General features: G+C 53.5%; 1 protein-coding gene across 2 annotated transcripts in view; it reads left to right on the forward strand.

Annotated features, from left to right (window-relative positions):
* LOC112249481 (homeobox protein cut-like 2) overlaps window positions 1-16,195 on the forward strand; it is a 146,065-nt gene that overhangs the window by 54,978 nt on the left and 74,892 nt on the right. For both annotated transcript variants that reach the window (XM_042320485.1, XM_042320486.1), the window contains exon 3: window positions 8,335-8,382. In XM_042320485.1, the coding sequence (XP_042176419.1) occupies window positions 8,335-8,382 (48 nt within the window). The remainder of the gene's footprint in view (window positions 1-8,334; window positions 8,383-16,195) is intronic.

A 16,195-nucleotide genomic window follows, 5' to 3' on the forward strand; every position in this document is an offset into this window, starting at 1 on the left:
CCTGCCTCCTCCTACCCACTACACCCTGCCCCCTCCCTACCCACTACACCCTGCCTCCTCCCTACCCACTACACCCTGCCTCCTCCCCTACCCACTACACCCTGCCTCCTCCCTACCCACTACACCCTGCCTCCTCCTACCCACTACACCCTGCCCTCCCTACCCCCTACACCCTGCCTCCTCCTCCCCTCCTACACCCTGCCTCCTCCCTACACCCTGCCTCCTCCCTACACCCTGCCTCCTCACTACACCCTGCCTCCTCCCTACCCACTACACCCTGCCTCCTCCCCTAGACCCTGCCTCCCTACTCCCTACACCCTGCCTCCTCCCTACCCACTACACCCTGCCTCCTTCCTTCCTACCCACTACACACCTGCCTCCTCCCTACACCCTGCCTCCTCCCTACACCCTGCCTCCTCCCTACCCACTACACCCTGCCTCCTCCCCTACACCCTGCCTCCTCCCTACCCACTACACCCTGCCTCCTCCCTACACCCTGCCTCCTCCCTGCCCCCCCACTACACCCTGCCTCCTCCCTTCCCACTACACCCTCCCCTCCTACACCCTGCCTCCTCCTACCCCTACACTCTGCCTCCTCCTTCCCACTACACCCTCCTCCCTACCCTCCCTACACCCTGCCTCCTCCCTACCCACTCCTCCCTACACCCTGCCTCCCTACCCACTACACCCTGCCTCCTCCCTACACCCTGCCTCCTCCCTACCCACTACACCCTGCCTCCTCCCTACCCACTACACCCTGCCTCCTCCCTACCCACTACACCCTGCCTCCTCCCTACCCACTACACCCTGCCTCCTCCCTACCCCCTACACCCCTGCTCTCCTCCTCCTGCCTCCTACACCCTGCCTCCTGCCTCCTCCTACACCCTGCCTCACCCTCACTACACCCTGCCTCCCCCCCTACCCACTACACCCCTGCCTCCTCCCTACACCCTGCCTCCTCCACCCTGCCTCCTCCTACACTGCCTCCTGCCTCCTCCCTCCTCCCTACCCACTACACCCTGCCTCCTCCCTACACCCTGCCTCCCTCCTACCCACTACACCCTGCCTCCTCCTACACCCTGCCTCCTCCCTACCCCCTACACCCTGCCTCCTCCCTACCCACTACACCCTGCCTCCTCCCTACCCACTACACCCTGCCTCCTCCCTACCCACTACACCCCCTGCCTCCTCCCTACCCCCCACTGCCCCTCCTACCCTGCCTCCTCCTACACCCCTACACCCTGCCTCCTCCTCCCTACCCCCTGCACTCCTGCCTCCTCCCTACACCCTGCCTCCTCACTACACCCTGCCTCCTCCTCCTACACCCTGCCTCCCCCTACCCACTACACCCTGCCTCCTCCCTAGACCCTGCCTCCTACCCCTCCCTCACAGACCCTGCCTCCTCCCTCCTACACCCTGCCTCCTCCCTACACCACTACACCTGCCTCCTCCCTAACCACTACACCCTGCCTCCTCCTACCCCCTACACCCCTGCCTCCTCCTACTCCCTGCCTCCTGCCTCCTCCCTACACCCTGCCTCCCCCTACACCCTGCCTACACCCTGCCTCCTACACCCTACCTCCTCCCCCCTTGCCTCCTCCCTACCCACCCCTGCCTCCTCCCTACCCCCTGCCTCCTCCCTACCCCCCCTGCCTCCTCCTCCTACCCCCTGCCTCCTCCCTACACCCTGCCTCCTCCCCTACACCCTGCCTCCTCCTACACCCTGCCTCCTCCCTACACCCTGCCTCCTCCATACACCCTGCCTCCTCCCTACACCCTGCCTCCTCCACTACACCCTGCCTCCTCCCTTCCTGCCTCCTGCCTCCCTACACCCTGCCTCCTCCCTACACCCTGCCTCCTCCCTACACCCTGCCTCCTCCCTACCTCCTACACCCTGCCTCCTCCTCACTACACCCTGCCTCCTCCTCTCCTACACCCTGCCCTCCCTACCCACTACACCCTGCCTCCTCCCTACACCCTGCCTCCTCCCTTCCCCTACACCCTGCCTCCTCCCTACACCCCTACACCCTGCCCCTGCCTCCTCCCACTACACCCTGCCTCCTCCCTACACCCTGCCTCCTCCCTACACCCTGCCTCCTCCCTGCCTCCTCCCTACTACACCCTGCCTCCTCCTCCTACACCCTGCCTCCTCCCTACACCCCTGCCTCCTCCCTACACCTGCCTCCCCTACACTGCCTCCTCCCTACCCCCCTACACTCTGCCTCCTCCTCCCTACACCCTACCTGCTCCTCCTTCCTACACCCACACACCCTGCCTCCTCCCTATTCTGCTCCCCCTACACCCTGCCTCCTCCCTACCTACTACACCCTGCCTCCTGCCTCCCCACTACACTCCTGCCTCCTCCCTACTCCTCACCCTGCCTCCCTCCCTACACCTGCCTCCTCCCTTTGACCCTGCCTCCTCCCTAGACCCTGCCTCCTCCTAGACCCTGCCTCCTCACTACACCCTGCCTCCTCCCTACACCCTGCCTCCTCCCTACACCCCTGCCTCCTCCTACACCCTGCCTCCTCACTACACCCTGCCTCCTCCTACCCACTACACCCTGCCTCCTTCCTACCCACTACACCCTGCCTCCTCCCTACCCACCCTGCCTCCTCCCCTACACCCTGCCTCCTCCCTACACCCTGCCTCCTCCCTACACCTACACCTCCTCCCTCCCTACACCCTGCCTCCTCCCTTCCCACTACACCCTGCCTCCTCCCTCCCTCCCTACCCACTACACCCTGCCTCCTCCCTACCCACTACACCCTGCCTCCTCCCTACCCACTACACCCTGCCTCCTCCTACCCACTACACCCTGCCTCCTCCTACCCACTACACCCTGCCTCCTCCCTACCCACTACACCCTGCCTCCTACACCCTACCCCACTACACCCTGCCTCCTCCTACCTACTACACTACACCCTGCCTCCTCCTACCCACTACACCCTGCCTCCCCCCTACTCCTGCCCCCCTACACCCTGCCTCCTCCCTACTACCCTGCCTGCCTCCCTACACCCTGCCTCCCCTACACCCTCCTCCCTACCCACTACACCCTCCTCCCTCCTCCCTACCCTCCTCCTACACCCTGCCTCCTCCCTACACCCTGCCTCCTCCCTACACCCTGCTCTCCTTTACCTCCTCCCTACCCACTACACCCCACTACACTGCCTTCCTTCCCTACCCACTACAACCTGCCTCCTCCCTACACCCTGCCTCCTCCCTACACACACCCTGCCTCCCTACCACTACACCCTGCCTCCCCTCCCTACACCCTGCCTCCTCCCTACCCACTACACACCCTACACTGCTCTCCCTCCCTACACCCCTGCCTCCTCCCCCCTACACCCTGCCTCCCCTCCCTTCCCACTACACACCCTGCCTCCTCCCCTACACCCTGCCTCCTCCCTACCCACTACACTCTGCCTCCTCCCTACACCCTGCCTCCTCCCTACCCACTACACCCTGCCTCCTCCCTACACCCTGCTCTCCTCCCTACCCACTACACCCTGCCTCCTCCCTACACCCTGCCTCCTCCCTCCCTACACTCCCTACACCCTGCCTCTCCCTACACCCTGCCTCCTCCTACCCACTACACCCTGCCTCCTCCCTACCCACTACACCCTGCCTCCTCCCTACCCACTACACCCTGCCTCCTCCCTACACCCCCTACCCACACACCCTGCCTCCTCCCTACCTCCTACACCCTGCCTCCTGCCTCCTCCCTTCCCACTACACCCTGCCTCCCTCACTACACCCTGCCTCCTCACTACACCCTGCCCTCCTACCCACTACACCCTGCCTCCCCCCCTACCCACTACACCCTGCCTCCTCCCTACCTCCCCTACACCCTGCCTCCTCCCTACACCCTGCCTCCTCCCTACACCCTACACCCCCTCCTCCCTACCCACTACACCCTGCCTCCTCCCTACCCCTACACCCTGCCTCCTCCCTACACCCTGCCTCCTCCCTACCTCCCCTACACACCCTGCCTCCCTCCCTACACCCTACCTCCCCCTACACCCTCCCCTACACCCTGCCTCCTCCCTACCTCCTACCCCTGCCTCCTCCCTACACCCTGCCTCCTCCCCTGCCTCCTACTGCCCCCCTGCCTCCTCCCTACACCCCCTCCTCCTTACCCACTACCTCCCCACCCTGCCCCTGCCCCCCTGCCTCCTCCCTATACCCTGCCTCCCCCTACCTACACCCTGCCTCCTCCCTACACCTCCTACCCTGCCTCCCTGCCCCCTACACCCTGCCTCCTCCCTACCCACTACACCCTGCCTCCTCCCTACCCACTACACCCTGTCTACACCCTGCCTCCTCCCTACCTCCTACTACCCCTGCCTCCTACCCCTACACCCTGCCTCCTCCCTAGGCCCTGCATCCTCCCTAGACCCTGCCTCCTCACTGCACCCTGCCTCCTCACCTGCACACCCTGCCTCCTCACTGCACCCTGCCTCCTCACTACACCCTGCCTCCTCACTACACCCTGCCTCCTCCCTACCCACTACACCCTGCCTCCTTCCTACCCACTACAACCTGCCTCCTCCCTACACACCCTGCCTCCTCCCTACACCCTGCCTCCTCCCTACACCCTACCCCTCCTCCCTACACCCTACCTCCTCCCTACACACCCTGCCTACTTTTCCTCCTACACCCTGCCTCCTCCTACACCCTGCCTCCTCCTACACCCTGCCTCCTCCCTACACCCTGCCTCCTCCCTACACCCTGCCTCCTCCTACACCCTGCCTACCCACTACACCCTGCCTCCTCCCTCCTCCTACACCCTGCCTCCTCCTCCTGCCTCCTACACCCTGCCTCCCCCTACACCCTGCCTCCTCCCTGCCTCCCCTACACCTGCCTCCTCCCTACACCCTGCCTCCTCCCTACACCCTGCCTCCTCCCTACACCCTGCCTCCTCCCTACCTCCTACACCCTGCCTCCTCCCTACCTCCTACACCCTGCCTCCTCCCTACCTCCTACACCCTGTCTTCTCCCTACCTCCTACCCCTGCCTCCTCACTACACCCTGCCTCCTCACTACACCCGGCCTCCTCACTACACCCGGCCTCCTCACTACACCCGGCCTCCTCACTACACCCGGCCTCCTCACTACACCCGGCCTCCTCACTACACCCGGCGTCCTCACTACACCCGGCCTCCTCCCTACCTCCTACACCCTGCCTCCTCCCTACCTCCTACACCCTGCCTCCTCCCTACACCTCCTACACCCTGCCTCCTCCCTACCTCCTACACCCTGTCTCCTCCTACACTACACCCTGCCTCCTCCCTACCTCCTACACCCTGTCTCCTCACTACACCCTGCCTCCCCCTACCCACTACACCCTGCCTCCCTCACTACACCCTGCCTCCTCACTACACCCTGCCTCCTCACTACACCCTGCCTCCTCACTACACCCTGCCTCCTCACTACACCCTGCCTCCTCACTACACCCTGCCTCCTCACTACCCACAACACTCTGCCTTCTCCCACCTCCTCACCCTGCCTCCTCCCTACCTCATACTCCTGCCTCCTCCCTACCCACTACACCCTGCCTTCTCCCACCTCCTACACCCTGCCTCCTCCCTACCTCCTACCCCCTGCCTCCTCCCTACCTTCTGCCGCTTCTCTACCCACTACACCCTGCCTTCCTCCCACCTCCTCCCTACCCACTACACCCTGCCTCCTCCCTACCCACTACACGCTGCCTTCCTCCCACCTCCCACCCCCTGCCTCCTCCCTACCCACTACACCCCCCTGCCTCCTCCCTACCCACTACACCCTGCCTGCCTCCTCCCTGCCTCCTCCCTACCCGCTACCTCCTGCCTCCTTCCTACACCCTGCCTCCTCCTACCCCCCTGCCTCCCTCCCCTACCCCCTGCCTCCTCCCTACCCCCTGCCTCCTCCCTACCTCCTGCCTGCCTCCTGCCTCCTCCCTACCTCCCACCCTGCCTCCTCCCTACACCCTGCCTCCTCCCTACACCCTGCCTCCTCCCTACACCCTGCCTACACCCTGCCTCCTCCCTACACCCTGCCTCCTCCCTACACCCTGCCTCCTCCCTACACCCTGCCTCCTCCCTACCTCCTACACCCTGCCTCCTCCCTACCTCCTACACCCTGTCTTCTCCTACCTCCTACACCCTGTCTCTCTACCTCCTACCCCCTGCCTCCTACCCCTGCCTCCTCACTACACCCGGCCTCCTCACTACACCCGGCCTCCTCCTACACCCGGCGTCCTCACTACACCCGGCCTCCTCCCTACCTCCTACACCCGGCCTCCTCCCTACCTCCTACACCCTGCCTCCTCCCTACCTCCTACACCCTGCCTCCTCCCTACCTCCTACACCCTGCCTCCTCCCTACCTCCTACACCCTGTCTTCTCCCTGCCTCCCCCCTACCCACTACACCCTGCCTCCTCACTACACCCTGCCTACCCACTACACCCTGCCTCCTTCCTACCCCCTACACCCTGCCTCCTCCCTACCCCTACACCCTGCCTCCTCCCTACCTCCTACACCCTGCCTCCTCACTACACCCTGCCTCCTCCCTACACCCTGCCTCCTCACTACACCCCTGCCTCCTCACTACACCCTGCCTCCTCCCTACCCACAACACTCTGCCTTCTCCCACCTCCTACACCCTGCCTCCTCCCTACCTCCCCTGCCTCCTCCCTACCTCATACACCCTGCCTCCTCCCTACCCACTACACCCTGCCTTCTCCCACCTCCTACACCCTGCCTCCTCCCCCTACCTCCTACCCCCTGCCTCCTCCCTACCTTCTGCCGCTTCTCTACCCACTACACCCTGCCTTCTCCCACCTCCTCCCTACCCACTACACCCTGCCTCCTCCCTACCCACTACACGCTGCCTTCTCCCACCTCCTACCCCTGCCTCCTCCCTACCCACTACACCCTGCCTCCTCCCTACCCACTACACCCTGCCTCCTCCCTGCCTCCTCCCCCCTACCCGTTTTCCTTTCCCACCTCCTGCCTCCTTCCGACCTCCTACCCCCTGCCTCCTCCCTACCCCCTGCCTTCTCCCTACCCTCCTGCCTCCCCCTGCCTCCTCCCTACCTCCTGCCTCCTCCCTGCCTCCTACACCCTGCCTCCTCCCTACACCCTGCCTCCTCCCTACACCCTGCCTCCTCCCTACACCCTGCCTCCTCCTACACCCTGCCTCCCTACCTCCTACACCCTGCCTCCTCCCTACCTCCTACACCCCTGCCTCCTCCCTACCTCCTACACCCTGTCTTCTCCTACCTCCTACCCCCTGCCTCCTCCTACACACCCTGCCTCCTCACTACACCCGGCCTCCTCCTACACCCGGCCTCCTCCCTACCTCCTACACCCTGCCTCCTCCCTACCTCCTACACCCTGCCTCCTCCCTACCTCCTACACCCTTCTTCCTCCCTACACCCTACCTCCTACACCCTGCCTCCTCCCTACCTCCTACCCCCTGCCTCCTCCCTACCTCCTACCCCCTGCCTCCTCCCTACCCAATACACCCTGCCTCCTCCCTACCCTGCCATGAGTTCTGTGTGTCATTCTGTTCGTCTCTGCTCCACTAGGCAGACTGACTTGCTCAGTGTTTGAGCCCCGCTTACCTTTGTGCCTGGAATTATTTAGTTAATTTTATAATCTGCTTTAGTGCATATAATTTGCGCACAATGCTTGGGACAAGTCAATCTTATTACCCCAACCCCCCTTCTCCAGGTATGTTAATATTTAAATTAAAATATGTGTTTTTTAGTTAGGTGTTGTTTAAGGCCAGTGTATCTGCAGTACCAATAGGGTCACAGCCAGGGTTCCTAGGATCTCCCAGAGTCAGACTGCAGAGCCCCTATCCCTGGTTGAGAGTGTGGAGAGTATGCTGTAATCTTGTCAGTATAATACAGGTGCAGATGGCAGGATCAGGTTGTCCACACAGGCAGCCCAATCCCTCTACCTGGGGCTCACTGAAAGCCAGGAGGAAGGGAGAAGCTGGAGTCTGAACTAATACAAGCAGGAAATCCCCACTTACACTCCCCACTTTTAACCCCCCCTTCCTCCTCCACCTCCCTCCCTCGCAAATCAATCCAAACCAGGGACGTTGCTTCTTCTGCTGAAATTTGGCTAAAGAAAAATATATCTGGGATCAAACAGCATTTGACAGTCTTCCTCATCTTAAAGTTGTCCATAACAAGTTAGTATATTCAATACTATTGAGACAAATTATAATACAAGGTGCAGTAGAAGTCTTCCCCTGTTCTCAACAGGGCAATTGGTCCCTAGTTAGATGGAGCTTCTACTGTCTCAAACAGAACCAAGGTTTACCATTTTTATCTGTATTTAGGAAGTGCGGGAGATGGTGGCTCCTGTCCTCAAGAGTTTCCAAGCCCAGGTGAGTTGACATCTCCTTGCCTATGTTTTGCCAGTGGGGCTTTGACATGATTTACAGACACTTTACCAATTACATTCTGACACAAAGCACTGTAAGGATGGATGATAGGGTAGCAGGGAAAGAAATTCATGGCCAAGTGTAAGGAGGACCCAGTTTTCATGTTATGCTTATTGACTGATGCCTTTTCTGTCAAAGTGGAGTAGGTGCCATTAGATGATCAGATACTGTATCTGATTGCTCATATTATCTTGGCTGAGACAAGCCCTCATTTCCTGTTGGGATTGTGCATTCTTAGTGCCCTCTCTGACGCTGCCATATTGAAAAAGTCATCTGATACCTAACAAGGCTCTGCTCTAGCCATTAAACCAAGGTCATAAATCACATTTGTGAGCTGCGTTATGGTACACAAAGTAGAGGCATATTGAAGTGATACCGCAAATAATGTTTCCAGTCTCCCTCTCTCTCCTCAACTCAACCATTTTGAAAGGTAACCTGAAAGCTGGATCACTAAATATGATAACTCCATGGATTGTTTGGTTCTCATTTATTATCATAGTCTACTTGTTTAAAAAAAGTTTTGTAAATAGCTAGGCCAAAGCAGCATTCTGTTTTGGCTGGAGTTATTGTATTCAATGCTGCTGCTATGTAAGGTTGATGTCAAGGCCAATTGAATGGCTGTGACCTCAAAGGCACAGACACAGAAATATCAAAAGGGCCCTGCCATATCTTTGTTGTGCAAACATGCAGTAAAAATATTTGAAAGTATTACGAAATAACTTTTTGGGGGTATCTGTACTTTACTATTTATATTTTTGACAAGTTACTTTTACTTCACTACATTCCTAAAGAAAAGTATGTACTTTTTACTCCATACATTTTCCCTGACACCTAAAATTCACACACTTTTCAAGAGAACATCTCTGGTCGTCCCTACTGCCTCTGATCTGGCGGACTCACTAAACAACGAGTGCTGGAGCATGCCCCTCGCTATCGGTACATTTAAAAAACAAGAAAACGATGCTGTCTGGTTTGCTTAATATAAGGAATTTGAAATGATTTATTATTTTACTTTTACTTTTAATACTTAAGTATATTTTAGCAATTACATTTACTTTTGATACTTAAGTATATTCTAAACCAGATAATGTTAGACTTACTCAAGTAGGATTTTATTGGGTGACTTTTACTTGAGTCCTTTTCTATTAAGCTATCTTTACTTTTACTCAAGTAAGACAATTGAGTACTTTTTCTACCACTGCAAACATTAACCTAGGGGATTCATTTGAGCACTATTGATGTTTGACAACAGGGAATATAGATGTTTAGAAAGTAAATAAAGTAGATGACTGATAATTAAATATAATATTAAAGTTTTCTCCAGAGGTATCGGTCTTGAAGGATGCAAGGTCTTTACTGTTAATTTGGATCTCTCTTATCAAACTTCCATATGTATAGAACACAGATTTGAAAAGTAAAATATACTAATGTACATACAATCAATCTCACTATGCATAATCATAAATTAATGAAACCCCTTGTGTTTTCTGGTACATTTTGACCTTCCTGCTTAATGTCAAACAGCTTGCGGAGGCTTGTGAACTTTACCCACAGTAGTCAGCCAGGCCTTAGAGTAAAGCTGTGGGAGTTATACCTGCTGCTTCAGGGGGGAAATACAGTAAGGAGGAGGTGTAGTTGCAGGAGCTTGTTTGGCTGTGTGTTTTGGGATACACTAAAACTCCCCTACAGCTGTACCGTAAAGGTGGAGTTTGAGCCAGAAGTGTGTGTGTGCGTGTGTGTGTGTCTATATAAGAGGCACACAGACAAACACACACTGAGGCTCGGAGGAATCCCTCTTGGTATTTGGATCCTCATCATGCCACTTTTAAAAGAGAAGTCTCTGCCTTTGAAGTGTTTGCGACATGACAGGTTCTCTTTCTTTTCTGTTTCATTTCAATGTACCCCTCCCACTTTTTCTCTCTTCCCTCGTCCGATCCTGGCTTCTAATTATCGCTAACCAGGCGACTGATTAGAAACACGTTGACAACGACCTAGTTTCTACAGCGCTGAAGTATCCACAAAGGGTTAATCCCAGAGCTGGTGGCTGTCATTGGTCGCGTCCCTCCTTCTTCTTCTCCTTCTTTTTCATTCCTCTTCTCTTTCCTTCCCTGGAAGTTTGCTAATGAGGTCCCGTCAGAGCTGGGGAGAGGTGTTAATTTGGCCTTGTGAAGTGGGAAGGAGATTAAGGACAGTGAGGAGTTTACAGCTTAAAATACACCGCTGTCCTTATTAATCCACTGGGCCCTGGGAGACCAGCGTTTTTGGTTTTATAATGAACACTGTCTTATAATGAAGGTAATTTTAATAAAATGTACTGCAGAGACAGATGAGATGGTACGTGTCTCCATGGTCTCCGGCACACCTTTGGGGCTGGGGGATATGACAGTTATTTCTCAAATAACCGATGGCAGGAGAGAGAGGCCTTTTGGACTGAGACTGAGCCTCTCTGCTCCACACGCTGTTCACACAACTTTCACACAACCTTCCACTGTTCACACAACTTTCGCACAACCTTCCTTTGCAATCTGACTATACGGTACGGCAGACTCCACCAAGGATCCAAGAGGCAATTTATACCTCTCTCTCATTCTAGAGTGTAAATCCCCCTGAGGTCTCATATTCTCAACAAAAAACTGTGACGGAATTCTGGAATCTGTTGGCTGTGGATTCCAGTGTGGCTAGATTCATCTTCATACAGCTAGATACTGTAGATGCCAGATATTGTAGATACTGGCTCTGTATTGGGATGTCAGGCCAAAATGAACCAGTCATCTAATTTTCCCCCTCTTCACTTGATGTCGTTCGGCAGCCTACTCAGACAAAGAAAACAGCATCCCGGGCTCCTAATTACGGAAACTTGCTTTACAATGATAATCCGAGGAGTAATTTAGCGTGCACAATGAGAGCTGTGGTGCTTGAGTTGCGCAGATGGAGAATCTGATAAATAGTTTGTAACGTGTAATTAGCGGCTCTGCCGGTTACATGCCATTAACCCCTCGAGCTCGGGAATCATTATTGGCCCTCATTATCAGCCAGGAAGGTACAATGGAGCTGACTAGACATCCAAAGCATCAAACAGCTTTTAACACACTGCTGACTGGGGGTTGGGGTTGGATGGTGGACACCTGTCTTTGATTCTAACTGTGTCATCTCTTCCCCTGAGGTTGTGGTGATGTTTATTCATACTCTAGTAGTAAATTAAACTTACAGAAAGGAGATAATCCTACATCTCTTTAAGTCAATAGCAGATAGTGATTTTCTCTATTTTTGCATATTCTTGATACTAAATGTTATCAGATCGTCATCCAAAACCTAGTATTAAATAAAGGGAACCTGAGTTTTTATTTCATTAATTAACAAAGTTACGCAACACTCAATTCCCCTGTGTGAGGAAGTACTTGCCCCCTTACACTCAATAACTTGTTGTGCCAAAATTGGCTGCAATGACTGCAACCAAATGCTTCCTGTAGTTGTTGAACAGTTTCACATCGCTGTGGAGGAATTTTGGCCCACTCTTGCATGCAGAACTGCTTTAACTCAGCAACATTAATGGGTTTTTAAGCATGAACTGCCTATTTTAAGTCCTGCCACAACATCTCAATTGGGATTATTAGGTCTGGACTTTGACGAGACCATTCCAAAACTTTACATTTGTTGCTTTGTAGCCATTTAGATTTTTAGCCATGTAGACTTGATTGTGTGTTTTGGATTATTGTCTTGCTGCATGACCCAGCTGCGCTTCAGCTCACAGACAGCCTGCTCTTCTCCGGTAGAATTCTCTGATACAGAACATAATTCATGGTTCCTTCTATTAAGGCATGTCGTCCAGGTCCTGAAGCAGCAAAGCAACCTCAAACCATCACACTACTAATGTTATCACCATGCTTGACCATTGGTATGAGGTTCTTACTGTGGAATGCAGTGTTTGCGACCCATGTCATCCAAAAAGTTGACTCAAGTTTGCCCAGCACCTGGAAGCACATCAAGACTCTTGGAAGAATGTTATATGGACAGATGATTCAAAGGTATAACTTTTTGGATGACATGGGTCCCATTTATGCCTGGCGAAGACCAAACCCTGCATTCCACAGTAAGAAAATCAGTGTGCAAATGGTGTGCCCACCATTTGCCTCATGCAGCATGACACATCTTCTACAAATAGAATTGATGAGGCTGTTGTGGCTTGTGGAATGTTGTCCCACTCCTCTTCAATGGCTATGCAAAGTTTCTGGATATTGGCGGGAACTGGAACACGCTGTCGGACATGTCGATCCAGAGTATCCCAAACTTGCTCAATGGGTGACATGTCTGAGTATGTGGGACATGTTCAGCTTCCAGGAATTGTGTACAGGTCCTTGCGACATGGGGCCGTGCATTATCATGCTGAAACATGAGGTGATGAATGGCACGACAATGGGCATCAGGATCTCGTCGTGGTATCTCTGTGCACATTTTCCCACTAAAGTCGGTTACGAGGCCGAACTGCAGTCAGGTCAAGACCCTGATGAGGACGACGAGTATGCAGATGAGCTTCCCTGAGATGGTTTCTGTGCAGAAATTATTTGGTTGTGCAAACCCACAGTTTCATCAGCTGTCCGGGTGGCTGGTCTCAGACGATCCCGCAGGTGAAGAAGCCGGATGTGGAGGTCCTGGCCTGGCTTGGTTACTCGTAGTCTGCGGTTGTGAGGCCGGTTGGATGTACTGCCAAATTCTCTAAAACGGCGTTGGAGGCGACTTATGGTAGAGCAATGAACATTCAGTTCTCTGGCAACAGGTCTGGTGGACATGCCTGCAGTCAGCATTCCTGCTGTCAGCTTCTTGATAAGCCACACATGTTAGGTGGATGGATTATCTTGGCAAAGGAGAAATGCTCACTAACAGGGATGTAAACAAATTTGTGCACAACATTTGAGAGAAATAAGCTTTTTGTGCGTATGGAAAAATGTGGGGATCTTTTATTTTCGGCTCACAAAATGTGGGACCAACACTACATGTTAAGTTTATATTTTTGTTCAGTGTAGATGTGGTTTTAATTCAACCTCCATTAATAATCATGCTATGTATGTACATTTCAATGCTTTCCAATCACGGTAGACTTCGGAAGTACTGAATGTATCAGCTGATATGAAACTAATGTCCTGCAGAGACACCAGTCTATCAGTCCCCTGTTGCAGACCTGCCCATGAGCCCAGAGCCTGAACCCATACAGAGCAGAGCGGGCAGCATTGCCGCTAGCTAGGTAGACACACAGTCTTTGATCATCCATCGAGAGGACACCAGTCCTTCCTGTTTTTGATTAATTCCTGAAGGAAATTATAATTTGTCTTGAAGGTCTAAATATGTTATGAATAGTGGAATGAATCAAAGAGTAAAGAATGATGGTTCATTATGGCACTGTGATAAAAGGTGGTGTGTGTTATGACACTGGTTTCCTCCTTGTCATTACGAGAGGCTTCATAATTACTTTTCTACACAAAAAAAGCTCCTGGCTGTCCTGCCGGTGGCAAGAGCGCCGCGGCGGTGAGTCTAACGGTCATAAAGCTTTTCCTTGTCTAATTGTCAGTGGGGCCCTATGGCACTTTCATAGATGAGGGACTGTGCCGTTTGTGAAATACAGTGGTGATGCTCCCGCTTTAACGACTCAATGAAGACAGATCTTCATTATGGACTAAATTGGTTGGTTATTAGGTGCATATAGGCTGATCAGATGGGTATCATGGGTCGGTGGGTTTGGATTGGTTCGTAGAGTCCTCATCTCAATGCAGTTGTCTGTAAAGGTGAGGTTTGGAACAGTGTTGAAGCTGTCACTAAGTACAGTACAGCACAATTTGATACCTAGAAACTCCCCTCACTAAAATTCCACATTCACATATCTCCAGAACATCTGCATTAAGATGTAGCTGTGAGATACGAGATATCTCTGGATCTGACTCACTCCAACTCTGTGTTGCTGGATCTATCCCTCTCAACCATGTCTATTGTCATGCCTGTGTGCTGAGCTGCTGAGGTGGTTCTAATGCTGTCTCTGTCTGCTGTCTGTCTCAGGCTCATTGAGCCAGTCAGCCTAGGCCCATACAGGAACTCCAGGCCATTAGGTATGAACAGCACACACCACACCTCCAACCTATTGTTGGGAATATAATGGACTGCAGGGGCCATGTAAACCAGTGACACTCTCTCGCTCTTTCTCTCTCTAGCTCTCTAGCTCTCTCTCTCTCTCCCTCTCTCCCTCTTGCTATCTCTCTCCCCGCTCTCTTTCTTTCTCTCTCTCCCTGTCTCCTGGTTTATCACTTGTGTCATCTACATTGGGGAGAGTGTGGGGTTCTCTGCACCAATAGGAGCTCACATTTAAGGCCCCCCATCTGAGGCAGCAATAGTGCTCCCATTAAGGACATACTGTACTGTATTTGTTTTGTCTCTTTGCTTTTTTATTAACATCATTAGTATAGCTACATTACAGTAGCTGGTAGAGCAAGAGAACACGTTATTCAGTCAAATCACATTTATTTACCAGAGGTTCTTGGGTTAGACATAATAACATAATGTCCCTCAGCCCAGTTCATCCATGCAGTCTGTCCTGCGGAACAGTCTTCTCTCTCTGCTGCTGCCTTTGACACTGGTCACAATTAGTGCTGCTGCTCTGCTAATTTGAAGTCCATACACAGAGACAAGGGAGTCGGGACATGTCACAGAAGATTAAACCCAGAGTGAATACACAAAGCTATATGACTGTTCCAGACTTGTCTCATCCTTCTTGACTGATGTTTTGACTGGGTTGTGTTTGGGCTGGAATCCCTCATCCTCCATCAGACCCCCAGCGTTAGTCTCATTACACGTCTCAGGGTTGTGTGTGAGGACGTGTTGTTGGGATGTGGTTGTGTCTCTGTGTTTGTTTTCCTGTACTGACTGATGCCCTGTCTGCACATCCCAGTTGGAGACATTCATCATTATGGGAACGTGTTTAGATATAGGGATGCACACCAGGTAAAGAGAGAGAGGCGTGATGTTATAAATAGGCACTTGCCTCTCTAGCCATGTGGAATTGATGAGTTTTAGCACATTGTGCTCTGCGGTGCTAGGTTTCATTTCCACAGTCCTGACAGCACTAACCTCTGAGCCAAGAGACTTCATATCTGAGTAATGCTGCTGTGCAAATGTTAGCCATGTTTGACGACGGTGATGTGCTGCTGTTATTGGGCATCCGACTGCCCATACATCCACTCTCTGTAAACCTCCCACCACCTTAACAGCCACTCCTCAGACTCCTTTACTCACCCCTTGATAAACAGGCAATCTTTGAAAGAACCATAGTAACTCTCTCCTCTCATCTAACAGGCAGTCTCTGAGACACCTAACTCCAGCCCCAGCTCCAGCCTGAAATGGTCAACTGACTTGTTATGAGACAGGCATTAGGCTCCCCAAGGGATCCCAGTCTGAGAGCAAAGCAGAGTAAAGCAGTTGTGTTCTTGGGATGTTCTGACTGCTGGCAAGTGCACAGTCGAATTAGCCAATAAAAATGTGTGAAATCGGTGGCTCTGTTCCGGCGAGGACATGCCAGGAGAAATAAACGTCAGCACTTGTACAACCAGGAAAACCCCATGTGAGGAAGAAAAGGCAGAACAGGGGAGCTGCTCCGCCAATTCTGCGACGTGAGGCTGTGATTTCAGGACCAAAGTCAGTGCTACACAGCCACTTAGCCCAAGACCCAGTCAGTCACAGACGCAGATGCAGTCAGAGACGGAGAGCAAATCTTCTT

This window comes from Oncorhynchus tshawytscha, linkage group LG04, assembly GCF_018296145.1.
Source record: "Oncorhynchus tshawytscha isolate Ot180627B linkage group LG04, Otsh_v2.0, whole genome shotgun sequence".
Classification (NCBI taxonomy): domain Eukaryota; kingdom Metazoa; phylum Chordata; class Actinopteri; order Salmoniformes; family Salmonidae; genus Oncorhynchus; species Oncorhynchus tshawytscha.